The sequence below is a fragment of the Artibeus jamaicensis genome, unplaced genomic scaffold (assembly GCF_021234435.1).
Source record: "Artibeus jamaicensis isolate MK-2021 breed Jamaican fruit bat unplaced genomic scaffold, CSHL_Jam_final contig_452, whole genome shotgun sequence".
Lineage (NCBI taxonomy): Eukaryota > Metazoa > Chordata > Mammalia > Chiroptera > Phyllostomidae > Artibeus > Artibeus jamaicensis.
The window spans coordinates 18695539-18716660 of record NW_026521837.1 but is presented as its reverse complement, the minus strand read 5'-3'; the positions used below and the strand labels follow the sequence as shown (position 1 = coordinate 18716660).

The 21122-nt window shown below is 38.8% G+C and overlaps 1 protein-coding gene across 2 annotated transcripts in view; it reads left to right on the top strand.

Moving 5' to 3' along the window:
- SLC39A8 (solute carrier family 39 member 8) overlaps positions 1 to 21122 on the top strand; it is a 69912-nt gene that overhangs the window by 30724 nt on the left and 18066 nt on the right. For both annotated transcript variants that reach the window (XM_037156884.2, XM_037156883.2), the window contains exons 4-6: positions 1087 to 1256; positions 4469 to 4591; positions 5058 to 5225. In XM_037156884.2, the coding sequence (XP_037012779.1) occupies positions 1087 to 1256; positions 4469 to 4591; positions 5058 to 5225 (461 nt within the window). The remainder of the gene's footprint in view (positions 1 to 1086; positions 1257 to 4468; positions 4592 to 5057; positions 5226 to 21122) is intronic.

The following is a 21122-nucleotide window of genomic DNA, read 5'->3' as shown; positions in this document are numbered from 1 at the left end:
GATCATGTCCATGACAAAAGTGGCCTGCCATTTAAAAATGGTTTCTGGACAAAGAAGCGGCAATGTGGAGCCAGCTTTCTAATCTTTGACATTGTCTTTGTACCCAGTGTGTGGGTGCCACAGGCAAAGCCACACGTCACGTAGTTCAGGGCCCTTTGTACGTCAGCCTGCACTGCCATCGCGACTGTCCTGCACTCACAATACATTCCACTTACATTCCCACTGTGTCTTTAAAAAACCAGCCCCTTTAGGATAACTGGGGAAAATTGAGGCCCAAAGGCAATAGGTCACACACGCCATTAGTTGTAGAGCTTAGGATGACATTCACCCACTTCATCCTAAGCAACATTTATTAAACACCTGTTGGGTTCCAGGCCCTCCGTATAAAGAGGTGAAAGATGCACCACTCCCTTCTGTCCCCAGGGTCTCTACTGTACAGGATATTCTTGCCATAACTTGGGCCCCACAGGGTGAGTTGTGCGATGCAGATGCTCTCTCTACCCCCGTGTGTTCCCTTCCCGAGGGCTCCCTGTACTGGGCTGAGTCCAGCTCAGTCTTAAGCTGAGCTGGACTGAGGTACTGTCTTCCCCAAGAAGGCTGCTCTCCACAGGTTCTTACAGATAAGTGATTACTACAAGCTCAATGTCAACAACTATGGTTACGTGGAAGTGAATGCACTACCACCCATTTACCGTACCTTTTCCCTGAAACTCACACTGCCTCTGTATTCCTCTGAAAAACTGAGTTTTAACTAGGCTCTGAACCAATAGATAAAACGGGGTGGCTTGGAGCCAGTGGACCTCGGATTGTCTCTGTTCTACATAATATTTAAATTCTCTGCAAGCAATACAGTTCTTTCATTCTGTAATGATGGCTTAGGACTGATGAAACATACACAGTATTTGTATTAGTATTTATTGTGCTATGTGGTCCCAATTTGCTATATAGTTTTAATTGAGATGCTTTGTTTAAAAGAACAAATACCTATTTCAAGCTTTTAAAGAAGAAATTCATTTTGAGTGGAATTAAGACTTCATTTGACTTCTTTGCTCTGAATAATCTTTCATCTTTCCTTCTGATTCACAGTTTGGGGATATGGATTCCTGTCAGTGACAATTATTAATCTGGCATCTCTCCTCGGATTGATTTTGACTCCATTGATAAAGAAATCTTACTTCCCCAAGATTTTGACCTATTTTGTGGGGCTGGCTATTGGGACTCTATTTTCAAATGCAATCTTCCAACTGATTCCAGAGGTAAGGGCGTTAGCTTTCTGTTTCTGTGAATAATTGTTTCTTTCAAATGTTCTAGCACTTGTATATTTTAAACCACTAACATTTTCACAGAATTGTATGGTCTGGTGGGTAGTGGTCTGTATAGAAGAGAGCCGAATCACAGCAAATGAAGAGGCTTGTCTCAGGCTTCAGGGAGTGTCCGTGTCAGAGGCAGGATGGATATTCCGGGAGGCTGGCCACCAGAACGTGCCCAGACAGCGCTGGGACACCTCTGGGGGCCTTAAAACGTTTATTCTGTCTTGTGTTTGAAAAGTTTCACTTCTCTACCTACTTTTATTGTTTATTTATTTAGTTCTAAAGGGCATGCAATGTCAAATTTGCTGAAGGTACATACCACAGAATTCCTTACATATTTATTATAGCTATTGAAGATGAGAGGATCAATAAGTGTGTGGTTGACAAACCTTCTCATTTTTTAAATTTTTATTCTGGAGAAAGATCAATTGAGGGCCAATGAAAAAAACATTAGTTTTTTTCTCCTTTTATAAAATGTATTATTGATCTGACATTGACCATAGTGTACTATTCAGTTGATCAACAAACACAATATATCTTTTGTTTTAAATCTATGTTATGGCCATGTAAGGGAGAGAGAAAGAGGAAGGAGAATAATTGAGAGGAAAGAGAGGGGAGAGAGGGAGAATAAAGGGGAGGCCCCCACAAAGGGGATCTGGGAGAACACGCACATGGGCTCCGTGCCCCCTCACCATCAGTGTGTACACAAAAGGCAGGCAGTGAGCCTTGAGCAAAGAGAAAAATAGCAGTTCAGGGTATTACCCTCATCTTATAACTTTGAGAAAATTATATCTAAAGCTTCTTTTAGTTTTCTAAAAGAAAACTAAATATGAAATTGAGGGTATAACTTTTTAGAGTCATAGATTTATTATTGTTGTTGTTATCTTTGTATCTAGAAAGGAACTAGAAAGGCCATCTCAACTGTAGAGCTGAAAAAAAAAATCCGGGGGATTACATTAGCCACACAATGAGCTAGGAATAAAACTAGAATGGCATTACAGATTTTCTGATTAGAAATTTTTATATGTTATGCATGTAACATTACTATAATATTATATGTGTATGTATTAACTCATCTGATCAACTCATTTGGGTGAAATAAAATTTAAAAAACTAATGCTGTGTGTAGACTGGAGATTCACATTTATGATTTTGAGGTTTTCCATTTTTAGTAGTACATAAGACATTTCTTAGGAAAATAAGAAACTTCCTCAACAGCATTTGTGGATTTTCTTTTGCCTGTCTGTGATAATTAAGGGGTTATAGATGTGATCAGAGAATTATATAAGCACTGAAGAATTTGTCTTTGTAGTATTACCATAGATAGATAAATTTCCATACATAGTTATTTCTTTTTTCGGTAAAATTCATTTTTCATAGCCTCTGTGTTACATACATAAAGTATAAATTTGTTCCCTTTTTTGCACTGAATGAAAAAGCATACAAAAGTCACTCTAATGAAGATGGGCCCTGAGCTCCGCCCAGGGGTGTGGGGGGGACTCGAGAGAGTAGTTTCAAGTTCTCCTCCCTCACCCCCCCCAGTGCCGTGGACACGAGAATGAATATGGCTGAGACCTGCTGAGCTCTGCTTAGGGGAGGAGGAGTGGGCTGTGGCCAGTTTCTCAGGGGAGACAAAGGCCAGCTGCAGCCAGTTTCTCCGGGAAGAAAAAGGTCCCAAGTGCCTTCCTCCATAGCCTTTTATTGGGTTGTAAGACACAGAAATACAGGGCAGCAAGGATCAAACAGTATATAACATTTCAAAGAGATCTGAGGGCTTCAGAGTCTGAGTCAGTGTCTGTCAGGAAGAGAGTTGCGGAAACTTTGGGAGACATAATCATTTCCTCTCAGACCCTTATCATATGAGTGAAAGCACTCTTAGCAAAGCAGATGTCACAGGTTTATCAGCAAGTCTATGTGATGCCAGATTTTCCCCCGGGACATGCTCTAGCAAGGTGAGGAGTTGCACCTCTCCCCGACAGGTATTCAGGCTTAAGGGGATTAGAGCCAGGAAGCGCTTCTCCCAGGAGACACGGGGACTTGGGCTTTGTCAAAGCTGGGGGGTGAGAGTTCATTGCTCTTTGTTGCAGCCCCTCGAGTCCTTCCATGAAGGCCTCCCAAGTGATCGAGTCTGGCTTAAGTTGCCCCTGGCTGTGAGGTGTCTTACTCGTCACTGACTTCTGACCAAGCTTTGGGGGCTGGGAGAGGAAACTGAGGCAGCGTTTGCTACCAGAGACAGGCTTTGTCTCCTGCGGCTCCCATTCCAGAGGTCGTCCCTCGCCCTTAGCCACAAGGGGTCGAGATACAATTCTTAAAACTAGGCAGAGCGGTCTACAACACAGGGGCAGGCGTAGAACCAGAACCGGGCATTCTCTATCCTAGGTTGCTGTTCAGAGGGAAGATTCACCACATCTGGAATGGTGTAAAGCTTTCTCCTCTTATTTTACTTATTTTAAGTTTGTGTTTCTTGCCTGTTAGGGACTTCTTTACTCTTTATAATTTCAAACTCCAGATCTTGTCCTCTGTCCTCTGAGCAGTGAACTGTCGTTCTCACCGATTTGTGTGTGTGTGCACACACCTGGTATCTGAAGTCTTCTCCTTTTAATTCTCAGGCCAGTTTTTCATTTATTTAATCTCGTTAGGACTTATCAGGATTCACTGGGTTCCAGAGGATTCCTCTTGGGAAAAGAGAAATCCAGGTGGCTTGCCATATTTGCTTTAAAAATTTGACTCTGGGTACAGTAGACACATATATTACTTTTGGAGAAAGTAAATAGTCTCATTTATCTTCATTACCTAGATCTAATATTATCTTGCAAATGAGGCATTTATTGTTGCTTCTTTGCTACTAAAATTTCCTCTCTCAAGGCATTTATTGCTGCAGATGTTAGAACTAAGAAACAATATAAGATATTCACAGTTTTGTTTACTAGATACTGTCTAGTTAGGAGGTTTCTAAGACATCTCTTAGGGCTGGCTTACTCGACTTTCAGAGTTTTTGTTTTGTAATTTTGGCAGCTAAGTTCCCAGTATTATCTGGATGTAAAGATGGATGTAGAACTTCAGTGAAAATTGGATACTGAGGAATTTTGGCATTATTTTCTAGAAATGATGTTATATTACTTGGTTCTAACTGAATTTCCTTTTTTTCCCCTCTCCAGGCATTTGGATTTAATCCCAAAGTTGACAACTATGTTGAAAAGGCAGTTGCTGTGTTTGGTGGCTTTTATCTACTTTTCTTTTTTGAAAGAGTACTTAAGATGTTATTAAAGACATATGGTGAGGTAAATAGACTTTATTGAAACCTTTTGATATTTTACTCAACAAAGCTACTTTATAAAAGCAAATAAAAGATTCCATGGATTGTTAATATGTTAGATTTGTGAATGTAAGTGCAAAGAAAAGTCAATACATTAAGTATATTTGATCAAGAGAAACACTACATTTATACTGTAGAATTTGGAGTAAGTACTAACAATTTAACATTGAATAACAGATGTATTCCATTCCTATTCAACAAAATAAGAAGTTACATGTACCCTAACAAAAACAAAGAGTTACAATAGACTCTGACAAATAAGGATACAATTAAAGGAAGAAAAAAATTGTAAATCTAAAAAGATTACAGTACACACAGAATAGGCATAAGGTTTTTTTCTTATAAACACTAAACTCTGTTTTACTTGTCTGTATGAGCCATAGCTTTTCCTTCTTATAACTTCTTTTTGCCTTTTTAATGTTCCCATGTAGAATGATCATACCCACTTTAGTAATGATGACTTTGGTCCTTCTCAAGAAAAAACTCATCAACCTAAAACGTTGCCGGCCATCAACGGCGTGACATGCTATGCAAATCCAGCCGTCACGGAGCCTAATGGACACATCCATTTTGACAATGTCAGTGTGGTGTCTCTGCAGGTATGGTAATTCCATTTTCTTTTTACTAACTGGATCCTTTATCTGAAGATCGCCGAGTCAGTATTTTGTACCCTTAAATGGGTCGGACTTACTCCTGTGTATGTGGATAAGGAAAATGTAAGTATGCATTTTTCCTACTTTCTCTTTCTATGTTTATGCTAACCTAGTGAATTAAGCAAGAAATTGTGGTTTATTGTATCTGAGGCTTTACTATCCTCTGAGATTGTTTAACCATGTAAGAGTCACTTAGATTTATACGATAACCTGTAGCAAAATTAATCAGCGAATTTCTCTTATTTTGCAACTCTTTCACAATCAGAAACCAAATAATCCCTTTGTGCGATTTTTAAACTGTAAGAAGAAAGAAGATCTGTAAGCTGTCAAAGTTATGTTTATTAATTAATTAACTTAGAATTCGTATTCCTGTCTTCTAAATAATGTTCATAGGCCTCATTACTTGAACAAGTATTATATGCCAGATTACATGCTAGGCACTTAAATATCTTATCTCATTTACTTTTTACATCAACTATTCAAAGTAGGGTCTGTTTTCTTAGTGTTAGAAATATTTCAGTTTCTAGTGATGGAAATCAAATTCATATTATGTGTGCAAAAAGAAGAATTTATTGGAAAGGTAGTTGGATATCTAAGAGAACAGCCAAGCTACAGGAAGAGCAACAGTCTAGGGACCATCAGAACCAGTAGGACCCTTTCTTCTTCTCCTCCCAGCATTCTTTTCGTCACCTCGGACCAACTGCAACATAAGTGGGTAATGTGGACACTAGCAACTACTGAGGTTTATGTCTTATAATTTCAGCTAGTAAATTGACCTGACTCTTTCAGTCTTAGATCCAGAATTCTGGGCAAGGGTCTTCTTGGTCCAGATTGAATTAGATGTCTACTTCTAGACTGATCTAAGCCCTTAGAGGTTTGGATCCCTTATATGGCCCCAAGGGAATATGGATGCAGAACAGTGAGTATTAAAAAGGATGCTAGGATAACAGTGTCAATGGTGTCCACAACAATTCCCATTTGACAGATTAAGAAAGTAGAGCTCTAGATGATAATTAACCTCACCAGGGTCACTCAGCTCATAAATGACAGAGTCACAAGCTACAATGTTAAAAGCAATATAAAAGAGGACATTTAAAAGTAAAACCAAAAGGAAAACCAGCCAAGGGGAAAAAATGGTAGGAAAAAAGGTATCTGGAAAAGATCATTATGGAAGATGATGTGAATTTCCTTCTGGAAAGAAAACATGATTGACATCTACTTCTTCCATTGATTAAGGAAAAAAATCCAAGTGCTTTTGAAGAGGCAATTTGTGTTTGCACTAAGTTGAGACAGAAAATTATTCCATGCACTGTAATGAATGATACTTTCAGCTAAGATTTTGCAAAGAATATAAAAATGTTCAAATAGATAATTTCTTCTAATAATTAGAGCTAATATTTATTAAATGCTCAAGGACTACACCTAAAATTTAGATGAATGATCTCATTTGATCCTAATAATAGCCAAAGAGACAAGTAGTGCTATAATTAGGGGGCTGTGGTTCAGAGAGGGTTAAATAACAAACCCAAGGACACTCGGACCCTAAATGGGAAAGTCTAGATTAGGACCGAGGCCCCCTGCTGCCGAAGGCTGTGCTCTTACACACACCTTGCCGAATTTCATTCTTCATATCATTGCTCTGCTAGAATCAAGATGACGACATTAACTCTTAACTTAATACACTTTAATTTTTTATAGGGAAGAAGACTAACTGGCCCAAGGGCATTGCTATCTGAGGACAAATAATTTGGACTGCCGAGAAGTTTGATTTTAGGTTTTTGTCTCATTTAAAAAAATTCTTTATTTGTCTTTCAATTTTATTTTGTATTGGTTTCAGGTGTCCAGCCTAGTTGGTAGACAATCATATACTTTACATACTATTCCCCTCAATATTTCCAGTATGATTTTATTTTTAAAGCTTTATGATTCACTGTGGCCAGAAGACACGTCTGAAGTAAATATAAGCACTGTGACAACATTGGTGTCCCAGACATGAATCTGTTTTACATAGTTTAGGAAGATCAATCAAAAGGCCGTTCTTGCTGTAGTAGTAGTAAGTGCTAATTGGCAGGCTTTTGTTCTCTGAGTCCATAAACATTTATTGATAGCTGCTCACTGTCCTAGGCACTGGGGCCTCAGAAGCAAACACATTCTTGTGGAGTTTCTAGTTTATTCAGCAGAAAGAGACAGTATAGAAAAGACTAACACAAGAAAATATCAGGCGGCAATCAATACTCTGATGACAATAAAACTTGATGACATGGGAGTGACACGTAGGATCTTCTTTGATGGACTGATCAGGACAGTTCCCTTAAGAGACAGGTGGGGAACTGGATAATGAAGAAGAAGAGCCAGGCATGTAAATATCTGAGAGAAGAATGTTCTAAAAGCTCTGAGAATAATCAAGCGGTCATGTACAAGGGAACGGGAAACCAAATGGCACTGTGATTTCTGACATCAGGGCTGGAGGCCAGCGGCACGACTTCCTTAATCTGAACAGAAGCAACTGTGGAATCGTACAGATAGTAGTAGGTAAACCACTAGTAATGAGAGGTGGAAGGGAGCTTGGATTCTGGAAACATACCTCCAGGAATAAGAAGCCCAGCGGAAGGCAGAGGGGTGGCTGCCAGAATGATCACCTCCTGCTGGGCCTGAAGACTGAGCCCTGACCCTAGTTCTTTATGGGGGCTATCTTCTGGCTATTTTGGTTGAAGGTATAATTTTGAATGAAGAGAGATTTAAACAAATTGAGCAAAATACTGTTATTTTCAGTTTTCTCTTTGTATTGCACTAAAAAGGGAAAGAAATAGAACTTAAGAAATATCATATGGGCCTAGATATCACTTTAAGAGATAGTAGGTATTATAATATAAATGATAGTGATTTTAGTAATAAAATTAAAATACTGTCCATGACAGAGATAATCCAGGTGACCCATTACAATGACTGAGCATGACGTAAAATTTGTGGTCCATTTCTCACTCCAAGTATTGCCTTAAGGTTTTCTTTGATAATTCCTGTTGCTACTGCTTCCACACAATGAAGTTTTCCAAACTGAAAATAATAAGAAACTGTCTAAGAGTGACTTACAAAAAGCAATCTGATTTGAAATTTCTGTCAATAAAACACAAATTGTGTGATTAATTTAGATTGCAATGGCATGATTCTTCATTTTACTAAAAATGTAGGAAAAAACAATTGTTACAGAATGATCACAATGCGTGACTTAGGGATGGCACTGTGAATATGACTCCAGACAATTCTGGTTCATCACAGAATGCGCAGATATATGATAATATTTACATTTAGTTGCCTGTGGTATTTTGTTTATATCCAGTCATAAAAAAATTATAGCTTTACCCAAACTTTTAAAAAAATTTGTTACCATGGAAGCATAGTAGGAAGATAAAAACATTTTATTGAACAGTTTGTGAACTTGACTATAACTTCTAAATATTTATACAGATGACGTGAAACCTTAGCACTCTTGCCCCAGACTGAGCGGGTGTTGGGCACAGCAGCCCCTGCGGCGCATAGCATGCATGTGGGACCCTCTGCGCATGTGCAGGCCCAGTTGAGGAGATGGGGGATGAGCAGAGGCGGTTAGGAGGGAGGGTGGAAACGTAGTTCCTCGGTTATTGCCATCAAGTGATGTTTCACATCTCAACCTGTGATACTTGCTGCTATTTTCTTTTCTCCCCCTGATTACTGTGTAGTCATGTGGAGAGGTTACTTCAGTATCTGCAGCCAGGTGTGTCTTTTCCCCAGTCTATAGCTTTGGAAGGACTGTGCTTATTGGTGGTTTGCTTTTTTAACGTTTTTTTTCAATTGCTGTTTACATTCAATATTATTTTATATTAGTCCCAGGGGTACAACATAGTGGCTAGATAATCATATACTTTATAAAGTGTTCCCCTGATATTTTCAGTACCCACCTGGCACCATACATAGTCATTACACTATTATTCACTGAATTTTCTGCTGTATTTTACGTCCTTGTGGTTATTTTGTAATTACTTCTTAATCCCTTCACCATTTTCACTTGGCCCAGCTGTATCTATGAGTCTGTTTCTATTTCATTTGTTCATTTATTTTGTTCTTTGTATTCCACAGATAAGGATGTATTACTTGTTTCCTTAGGAATGTCAGCTATTTCGGGAGTGTTACTAGCTCTTCAAGGCCACTAGAGGGCCCATCTAGCTTGTTTCTCCTGGCTTCTGTAGTCTGGCTCATTTTCTAAATGAAGACCTCTTGTGCTTTCATTTAAGAATAGATGCAAATTAATATAAAGTGATATAACCCCCCTATTTCCCCTAACAGAACAAAAATTAATATCAGCCATTTAAAGAAATTGACTATTGTAAATTTTATGTTTAAAATTGAGGTGCAATGAAGTGGAATTTAGCTGCAAAGTGTGATGTTAAGGAGACATACTTTGTCAATAACTGACTGGAAGTGACACTCTACAAATATAAAGATTACGTTTAAATTATTTATTTATTTATTTATTTTTAGAAGTGAAGGGAAGGAGAGAAGGAGAGAAATATCAATGTATGGTTGTTTCTGGTGCATCCCCTGCTGGGAACTGGCCTACAACCCAGGCATGTGCCCTGATGGGGAACCGAACCGGAATCTTTTGGTTTGCAGGCCCGTGCTCAATCCACTGAGCTACAGCAGGGCTAAGATTACATTTTTGTTGTTCTTCAGTCTTCATGAGAGTCCACAGATTTTAAATATACTTAATTCATTCATCAGATATTTACAGAGTATCTAATGTATACTTGGCACTATTCTAAGTACTGGGAATGCATTAGTGGGATAGAACAGACAAACCTTCTACCCTTCCATAATATAAATGAAATATTATGTAATATTATACTGAAAAGTGGAAACACAAAAATCTGTTCAGAAGCCCTGTGCATGTACGTGGGGCTTGTCTATCAGTCTTTTCTCTTGGGTGGTTGGTTTTGTCAGTTCTTGCCTAGAGGTGGGAAGGGTGGCGGGTATTCCTGGCGGCGCCTATGGGGTTGTAGGGGCGGGAGCGGGGCTGGAGCAGTGTCAACATCTGACTGCGGCACCATACTGCACTCCAACCTTCGTTTGTGCTTTCTGTCCACGGGCTGGGGTCTCTCAGGTTCAGTTTCCCCAAAGGGTAAATCTCTAGTTACCACATGGGATGGTTGCCTTGCTGCATTGCCTTGGGAACAAGATCTGGGGTTCTAATTCCTTCCTAAATAAACTTACAAGTAATTGCCTTAGTTTTAGGGTCACTCTTTACCTGCTGCCTTCAGAGGGACGGGGCACCTTCAATCCCTCAATGTTTCTGAGGTTCTGGGCGCAGCCTCACTTTGCTTCTTGAATTTTTTTCCTCTGTGAAGTCGGCTGGAACTCACTCTCCTCTTTTCCTCTTTCAAAATAAATTTCTCAGTGCTTTCATTTCATCTTCCATTCCTTCTGTCCTCATGCCTTTATGGCTTTCTTGTTCTTTTATGTCAGGGATTTTCAGAAAGGACTAGAGAAAAATGTGTATGTCTAGTTTGCCATATTTCACCCAAAACCTGTATATTATTTAAAATCACATAGATTGTTAACATCACAAGATTTAAGAACAAAAATCAGCTATTTTTCCGGCATGCAGTTGTATTAACAATCAGTTAAAATTGAAAACTACACAGGTAATAAAATTATGTCAGAAGTGTTTTTTGTTGGTTTTGATTGACCACTGCTCATGGAAAAGCTAGTTTGATTAGAGGCAAATGATGTCCTTAGGCAACTGGGAGGAGGACTTCTGGGTTCAGCTTGGCTGGCGGTGAAATGTGCTCTCACCAGAGAGCACCAGAAATGTGCTCTTTGTGTTTCCTTGCTTGCTACAAGCCGTTTTAGAGGCTCTGGTCTCTGTGTGTGAAAGTCTTTAAAAAGTGGTACTTGAGTCCACTCGAATTAGCCCGCACCCCACAGGTATTAGCTGTACATTTATTCATCATTAGTGACTATCTTTTCATACTCCCAAGAATTATTTTCCTAACATTTTTTATTCTCCCCCTAAATTCTCACTTCTACCTTTTCATTCTCTAATGAAGACACCGAGCTCATTATTTGGAATTGGACCATTGTGGTCTCATCTGTTACTTCCTGAAAATCTGCTCTCTGTCCCCATCTGCTCTCCATTTCCTTTTGTGTCAGAACTTGCATCCTTCCTCTTTTTTAAGGCCTGTTCTTCCAAATGTGCTCATCTTTCCCATGGCTGCTTTCTGTTTTCATTTACCTTTCCTGAATCTCTCCTTCTGCCCGTGTCTACAAACATGCTCTCATGCCGGGAGTGTCCAACCCATGGTGCTCAGGCTGCATGCGGCCCGGGATGGCTATCAGTGCAGCCCAACACAAAATCATAAATTTACTTAAAACCTCTTTGTTTGCTTTTCCATTTTGTTACTGTTTGTGTATTTAATGTCCAGGTCTAGGAAAACTCTTCTTCTTCCAGCATGGCTCAGAAACATGCAAAAGTTAAACACTCCTGCTGGTCTTTACTACCTTATTCTTTTCTCTTGACTCTGTGCTCTCCAAGATTTCTTAAATTTTCTCCTTCCCTATACTATGCATTTTCCAACTTTCCAAAGGCTAATGAATCCTGAAATGAGACTACATCTCAGACATTGTCTGAAGTGCTCTACATATATTAACTCATTTACTCCTGTCATAACAACCCTAGCGGGTAAATACAAGCATTATTTCCATCTGAACGGGATGGAAGCTGATGTGTGGAGAAGTTAAGCAACTTAGCCACATTCGCACAGGTACCGAGTGAAGATTTAAACCTAGTCATCCTGGTTCCAAGGCCCATGTGGTTAAACATTACCCAGCAACCCACTGCCTATTATTTCCACTCAATGACGAGTCTTTACATGCTCTCTCCTCTTCATCATGTCCTCCAATATTAAATTGGGTATAACTTTCAATAATCTACCTATTTTCTAGAGTGATACAAGTGATTTTTCTAGGCAGCATGCTGTAGTCTCAACACATCATTGTTTTTTTCTGAGGCATTCCTGTAGTATAGAACATACTTGATGGTCTATTGTAGATTCAATACCAAAAACATAAAGGCAGATTTTTCACTGAAACCCATTGCCTCCCTCTCTTGCTCTCGGAATTGCGCACTAGGTGGTATCCGTGATGCAGTATGATCCTTCTTCGGCTGCCATTTTGGCTTTCTTGGTGCTTTCTTTGAATCTCCGTTTCTTTACTTTTCTTTTCTTTTGCAGGGCCGGTGGGTGTAGAGGAGGTAGCAAGGGCTTTAGAGTTCACAGTTTAGTAATAAAATGTTTGTTGTGTGACTTGGGGAAAATTAATCAACATCTCAGCACCTTTGTTTGCTCATCTGTTTAATGACTTTTTGTGAAAATTAAATGATTTACTGTGGGTGAACTATGTAACAATGTGTCTGACACATTGCATGTATGTGATAACTTTATATTTCTCTCCCTTTTCCATTCACCAATTTTTCTCTTTTCTGGTTTTTAATTGTAGTAATCCATCATATCCTGTCACTTTTACTTTCAGTACTCCAAGTAACTTCTAAATCGACATGCTTAATTACTTACAGGTCATCACTTGGAAGAGGGCTTCTTCTACCAAATTGTAAAGGCTTTTGACTCTACTTGTATTTTTCTTTTGGAACAGAAAAACATCATGAAAGGATAAAGCATATACAATTCCATGCATTCTCATCTCCACTATTTATTCATTTTACAATTTGAGTACTTTACCTACATTTGATTTTGAAAACTTGAAGGCCATTTGGTAATAAAGACAACTTCAGAATGTAAATACTTATAAACCTGCCAATGATCTCTGTCCGATAGACTCAGAGAACTCTAAACATTTACTCTAATTCAATGGAATGGAACTTTGGAGTCCGATTTAATTTGCCATTTGAACGACATCATCAGTTTTGCTGCACATAGTCTCTGCCACAGTGGTCCAGCGAGGCAGTCACGAGTCCGGTCGTGTCTGTCACACTGCGACACATCCGGTTCATTAGACAAGGGCGTTAGAGGAATGACACTTTAATTAATGGATGAAAGACCTTTGATTGTCATATTATTGAAATAATTGGGGTACATAAAATCTCTTAAATTGAATTAAGGTTTGTAGTTAGTGCTGTTAATTTTTAAATATGGATATAGAAATTTATAGAGATTAATTATAAAGATGAAAAATTTAGTGTTGCAAATGTAAAAATCTTAATTTGAAAGACAAGATAGAACACCAGTGAATAAAGCCCTACCATTAGAGAGAGTACATGCAATCTAAATTAAATTAGTATTAAAATGGAGTGATTTGAAGTAGTCAGAGTAACTCGGCACAGAAGGGAAATTCTCCACTAAGAACTGCTTTTGCTTTCCCAGACAGACCATGGACCAGGCTTGCAAATTTGGTGAAAGTATTTTAGTTGGTACCTAGGTGAGGAGGGATTCAGGGTTATCTGTTGTAACTCTTTAAATTAGCCAATCAGTGGGCCAGCTGGGACATTCCTGACCTCACACAGCGAGGCTGGGAGCATCACCACTGACAAGGAAACTTGATAAAGAAAGAACATCTTTACTACCAACTACCAGGCTAGCTGGGAGAATCAGGTAAGATGTTTATAAAAGTGCTTTGAAAGGTACCCAAATTAGTACTATTTAATCTAGTAAGGGCTGCTTAAGAGTCAGTTATGGACTGCTATAATATCCTAATAAAAAGGGAAGATTTTCATTAATTGTCTGGTAGACATTTAAATGGTTAATTTGTGTGTGTGTGTAGTTTGCCATTTTAATTCATTGATATGTGCTTTTGGTCCATGCAAACATGATCAAAATGTTACTAAATTTGGTTTCCGGGTATAACTTCTAGATTGTCAGGGTTTTATTTTCCCTCTGTATATAGCCCTCTCCTTTAATCTAATTTCTGTTGAATAAATGAATGTCTTGAAATAAAACATACAAGTAAGATTTAAAGACAAGACATTCTAAGAGACATCCTTTCAACCTCCCTAGAAACTGGAGAGAAATCTTGCCCATTTCTGGCCCCACATACTGCTTGTCAATGTCCATGCAAAGAGTCCTCCTCACAGTGGACTGCAACCTTTTGTCAATTATCAGGATAAAATACCAGAAACTTCTCCATTTCCATCTTGATTTGAATACTTGTATTTCTATCTGATTCATATTAACTGTGCAGTCTTACTACTACTTGTCTATCTATTTTCTCTGACAATGATAATTCTTTTTCTTTCCAGCTGTTGTTCTGACGACGCTACAGTGTACACCCTTCTCCATGTCTCCGCAGGCCTGTGCATGAGAGTTCAGGGCTGAGGTGGGCCCTAGTGGCATTTCTAGCAGAACAATTCTTTGTGGGAAGGTTTCCTGTGCATTGTGGCCTATGAAGCATTTCTGGCTCCCGGGGTGCTATCTGTCAACAGCAGCACTCGAGTCATGAATGACAACCAAAAACTAGCCCCCATTACCCTCACATTTCTTAAATGCCCTTGGGGGGCAGTTAGGTAGTTTCACATTCAGAACCATTGATCTTTTCTCAACTAGACAAGTAAGCCCCACAGAAAACCAATTTAAGCGGCTATTTTCTCTTATCTTTTAAGGATGGTACAAATACATAGCACATTCCACATGCACAAAAGATAAATTAATTTACGGTGTAGAATGGACACCTTAAGGCATTCAGACTTAACTGTCTTCCTGAATCTCTGTGAGAAACTGGGTTGTATATCGAGAAAAGTCATAGAGCCTGCACATATGCAGTTTTACTGAGTAACAACAAAATTCGATCCACCTGTTATGTTTACTCGCACCTTCCTCACCAGCAGGAGAGAATTCACATTTCCCCCTACCTATTTGACAATACTTGAAAACTTCAGACTTTCCACAGTGTATTGTCAATTTAATGTTTGAAATAGTGTCTTCTTGTGATTTGACTCTGTATGTTACTGAATACTAGCATTCTTTAGCATCTCTTTATATACTTAATTGTCAGGAGTTTACTTTTGTGTTTCCTGTTCATCTATTTCACATGTTTTAATTGTTTGTCTTTAAAAATTGATTTGTATTAAGGAACTATTGTTTTGACACTTATTAACATGACGAGGAAGACAAGATTTGTCAAGGCTATTACAGCATGGATTGACTTGATGGGGAACATAGATGGGACTCAACTCAGAACACGGCAAGGACTTTTGAGGATTTATAGCTAATAAACAGAATGAGGAGGTCAGCTGGTAGAAAATTACTAAGAGGAGGGATACATCAAGGGTAGGAGGGATTCTTGCTAAATTAACTTAATAAGATGATTGCTGAAGGCAGGCCAGGTTGATCAGATATCAAGGGTGAGGAGATTCTCACTAAATCGCCTTAGCGGGATTCTTGCTATAGTGGACCAGGAAAGGGCAGAAGCAGACACACGAGGCTGAGATGTGGTTGAGAAGAAAGCTCAGAGGAGCCTGAATGGAGTTTGGTCAAGGAGAGTGATTGTCATTTTCAGGAGTTTCTCCTATATTCTAGATCCTAATATTTAATTATTAAGTGGAGTAAAATATATTTTTGGAGTTGGTGACTTCTCTTTTCACTTAATTTATGATGGTTTTTTAAAGCTTTACTTTTAATGTAGTCAATATATGAATATGTTTCTTCAGGCTTCCTACTCTCTCACGGTTAAGAAAAGAAAACTTTCCTAAAGTAGATATTCTTCCTTTTCTTAAATAAAATTTAAAGTTTAATTTCCCACCTGGAATTATTTTTGTGTATAAGGAAAAGATCAAGGCTTTTCATGTGTGTGTGTGTGTAGATAATCAGTTACCCTAGCTTCTCTTATTAGGTAGATCATTGTCTGTCTGCCGTATATCAAGTTTCTATGCATCCGAGTGTCTGAACTGGGCTTTCTGTTTTCCTCTTGCCCTGCACCACAAAAAGTGTTGCTCTGAACAATACTATATTCATTATTCTCATTTTTACTAAGCACTGAGCTTCTAAGACAAGGATTCTCACTTTTATAAATTGAAAATTATCTTTATTCTTCCCTATCAGTATCATTTAGATTTTTTATTGACATTGAATCAAACTTGCAGATCATTTGAGGGACAGCTGACATCCTTATAATATTTCAGATTTCCTTTGTTTTGTAATTTTCCATATAACTATCTTTAAACTGTTCTGTGGGGTTTACTCCTAATTAGTTTGTAGCTTTGCAGGTATCCCAAATGGTATTTATCTTTCATACAATATTTTCTAAATAGTTATTACTGATATTATAAGAGTATACAGATTTTAGAATATTGATTTTGTTTCCTGCAGTATTGATGCTTTCTCCTATTATTCCTTCTATTTTTTTCTTAGTCTTTTTGATTTTCTATACAGATATCAAAGAGCAAATAAGCACATTTTTAATTCTTTTCCAGTTGTTGTAATTCTTATTTTGCTTGTCTCATTACATTGACAAGGACTTAGAAGATAATGTTGACTAGAAGTAGTGACAGCTGAGGTTTTGTCTTATTTCTGACTTTGATGGGAATGCTACTAAGTTCAATAGGTTGCTTGCTTCCATTTTCATTTTTTAAAAAATGATGCCTTAATTAGGCATCATTTAGAAAGCTCTTTCATTATTCAGAACTTACTGTTTTTCACAATGTTAAATTTTATTAGAATTTGTTCTTTTTCTGTACTATTACCAAGTATGGATAATCTATACACAATTTTTCTATTTTTGGAATTGGGAATCTTAAAGCAGGGAAAAAAACTAAATACACGTGTAAGTATATTTTCTCACAAATATTGCATCATTTCTGAACCGTAGTGTTATTCATTAGGTGTGTTAATAGATTAGTAACAGGAAAATTAGAGCAACTTGCTTTGTTAGAAGAACTTGAGTCATAGGTCTTACTAATTAGTCATAGGTCTTACTTAAATTCTGACAGTGACAACTGATCAGGTTACTTCAGTTTCCAAAACTCATTTTCTGTATTTGTAAATAGGCAAAACTCTCTAGCAGTTAGAATTATTACTAGGATTAAGTAAAATCTTTCAAAAGTAATGAATAAGCATAGGTATACAAAAGGTATTGAATATTAATATTACCCTTACCACGCTACCAAACATCACTGCATTTCTGAGGAGTAATGGGGATTGAGTGAAAGTCATAGTACAACACTGTCTTTGGAGGCAAAGCCACAAAGTCTTTATTTCAATGGCAGCATATTGAGCACCTCATGAAAAAGTAGAGTACTCACTACCAAGCTGTGGGACTATGTGTCAGGTTTATAAGCACGTATCGACTGGAAGGAGGAAGGCATCTTGTGCAGTGTGGTTTCTATGAGGATATGGTGGGAGATATTTTGACTATTCAGTCAATAGATTCTTATTTCAGCACAGAAGCAATTTATAGCCAAGAGTTATATCAATGAAAGGCTGGCAGAAAATAGAGGAGGAGAACAAGGGCTTTCATGGCAGTCTGAGGAGAACCAACCAAATGGCAAGTTTGAATAAAGGTTAGGAAGGCAGTTGGATTGAATTTAGATAATGATTTGCTTTCCCTTCAGAACAAATGAACTGGTGTCAAGGGTCATTAGAAGAGATTTGAGGGGACAACATCCCATGCACTAGGCGATGCCATTTTTAGGAGCATTAGAAAGGAAAAGCAGAAGAAAATGGTCAGGGGATGGGGTGAAATGGGGTGGTGCTCTGTTTTGAATAGAAGAAACCCCATGGACTTCCAGTGCGTAGTCCTTATCAAGGTGGACCCTCCTTGGTAAGACAAATGAGAATAAAAGATCAGCTTCCTAGAAAGGAGCCGTTCTCAGCCCCGAGACTGTGCCCATCCTCTGAGGGGTGGAGATGCTGCCCTGTGCAGCCTGGAGCCCCTGAGTTTGGGGACTGCTGTGCACAGCTGTGAAGCCCAGAGAGCGGCAGTCCATCTGGGCAGAGTCCCACACTGCTGCAGACAGAGAGAATGGCCTGCCTGCAAACCTCCGAGGGTTCAGCGGCCCAGGCAGTCACATGTGAAAGTAGCCTGCTCCTGTGTAAGAAGCTCCAGAAACATCATTTTGTGCTATATGTCCTGGAAGGCTGTCTCTGCGCAGATTTTCTTTTCTCTGGTCTCTGAACCAGTGCCCAGTGTGGGAACCCATTACTAAGTATGTCAGATTTTTATTAACTATCACTTCTGAATAGTTAATAGCAACAATAGTGATGGTGGTAGACCTATCATGTGCAGGGAATATACTCATTACTCTTTGATATTATTAATGTACAACCTTGATTGGAAGTGTGATTATCTCCGTTTCACAGATGAGAAAAGTGGGAGGTGGGGATTTATTGAACTTAGATCAACCCACTCAAAGTTTTTTTTAAAAAGCAAAGCTAAGTTGCTTCCTGATTTGTATGCTTCTCATTAACTCACATGGCCACTTTGAATGAAATCCAAACATAAATACATTTTTGTGAAGGAAAAGAATTCTTATCTATTTGACAGGCTTCTACCATGTACTTGGTATTCCTTAGAGATACTTGCAGGCATGTAAACCCAGCGTAGTTGAAGAGCAGTTGTAGCAGAGTTGTACACACTTTCCTGGGTTGAGAAAGATGTGGCAGGTGCTGGGATTGGAAGAGATGCGGGCGAAGTGGACACAGATGCTCTTCTGAGAAGGTGATGCTTGTAGCCACCTTGAAAGATTGCTAGTGAGGGAGATTGGATGAACAGTAACCTGGGTGCAGAGGATACTTCCAATTATTATTTTTATTTATTTATTTTTTGTAATATACATATGTTTATTTGTACAGAACCATCATTTTCTTATTTCCTACCACCATTTTCAAATTATTTAACATACATGTTACTGGAAGTTAACATTATAATGTCATTAGGTCACGGAATATTCAGTGAGATTGTGGCTGAATTCGAGGAGTAATTAATACGCTGTATGATCCTCACTTATAAGGAGAGACGTGTCTTAACAGTTAGAAATACAGAGTTGTTTTGTTTGTTGTAAGGGAGTTTGAATGTTCATAGAGGGATACGTGTGGAAGCTCAGTAGCCAACAGATGTACCAGTTATTCATTCATCACTTCAGTTCTAAATACAGCATTTAGTCCAGGCTCTGTAATAAACAATGCTATCACCGTGAGTATTTCTCCTCCAAAGAGAACACGATGTTAAGCTTTCTCAGAGGGCCTGGAGGACCATTGCAGGACAAATGAGGTATTTTGCATTTTCCACCCTGGGTCACAGGCAGCCCAGAATGCATGGTGACCTTGCAGCCTCAGCTTGACTGCCATCTCATCCTGGAAGCCAGAGCCCCCAATAGCCAGCCTTCTGCCTGACCCCCTCAGCAAGGCCTGGAGTGGCCTGCTGGAGTTGCGAACAATAGACCACCTTCCAGAGTTTAGGTAAGGAGGATGGCAAGTAGCAAACAGGGGTGTGAACATACAGTTAGATTCTGGCTGGCAAAGGGGACAGAAAGCCTCCACAGTGCGTGGCTTATAGATGGAACAACTTCTCATTCTGTGACCCTGTGACCCTGAAGGGACCACATGCACACCTGTGGGGGCTTACTGAAGGAGTCCACCAGGTGGCTGCATGTAGGCCAATTATTTTTTATTTTATTTTTTAAATTGTTCTATATATTTTTATTTAATTATTGTTCAAGTACAGTTTTTTTGTCTTTTACTCCCATCTCAGCCCATCCCCCCAGTGCTCCCCACTTCCCTCTCATCCTCCCCACCTTAGTTTTTGTCCATGTGTCCTTTATACTTTTCCTGTGAATCCTTCCTTTTTTCCCCCTGAAATTCCCTCCCCTCTCCCCTGTGGTCACTGTTAGCCTGTTCTCTATTTCAGTGTCTTTGGTTATATTTTGCTTGCTTGTTTGTTTTGTTGTTTAGGTTCCTGTTAAAGGTGAGATCATATGGTATTTGTCTTTCATTGCCTGGCTTATTTCATTCAGCATAATGCTTTCCAGTTTCATCCATGTTGTTGCAAAGGGTAGGATCTCCTTCTTTCTCTCTGCTGCATAGAATTCCATTGCGTAAATGTACCATAGTTTTTTGATCCATTCATTTACTGATGGGCACCTAGGTTGCTTCCAACTCTTAGCTATTGTAAATTGTGCTGCTATGAACATTGGGGTGCATAAGTTCTTTTGGATTGGTGTTTCGGGGTTCTTAGGATATACTCCTAGCAGTGGAATTGCTGGGTCAAAAGGCAGGTCGATTTTTATTTTTCTGAGAAAATTCCATGCTGTTTTCCATAATGGTTTTACCAGTCTGCAATCCCACTAATAGTGAACTAGGGTCTCCTTTTCCCCACAACCTCTCCAACATTTGTTGTTTGTTGCTTTATTTATGATGGCCATTCTGACCGGTGTAAAATGGTAACTCACTGTGGTTTTAATTTGCATCTCTCTGATAGCTAGAGATACTGAGAATCTTTTCATGTGTCTCTGGATCCTCCAATTATTATTTATTTTTAAACACTTGTCCTTTTACAGTTTTGAAAAATGTTGGAACATTTCTCTACAGAAAACTGGTTCTTCATCACTTCCCTTAGGAGGCTGTTTGATGAAGCTCATTGGATTTTGCAACAGAATAGACAAAAAAACAATTAGTGCATACAATTTAAGGGGATTCATGAACCCACTGAAGCACCTCTATAATCCCCCAGCTAATGTTCTCTGATATAGAGAGATACTTGAGAAAAAAAAAAAGAAAAGAAATGCCCTGGGTAAGAGTATGGAGCACTGTAGTAGGTGCCTTACAGCTGTTATTATGGTTAATTCCCACAAAACCCTAAGAGATAGGTATT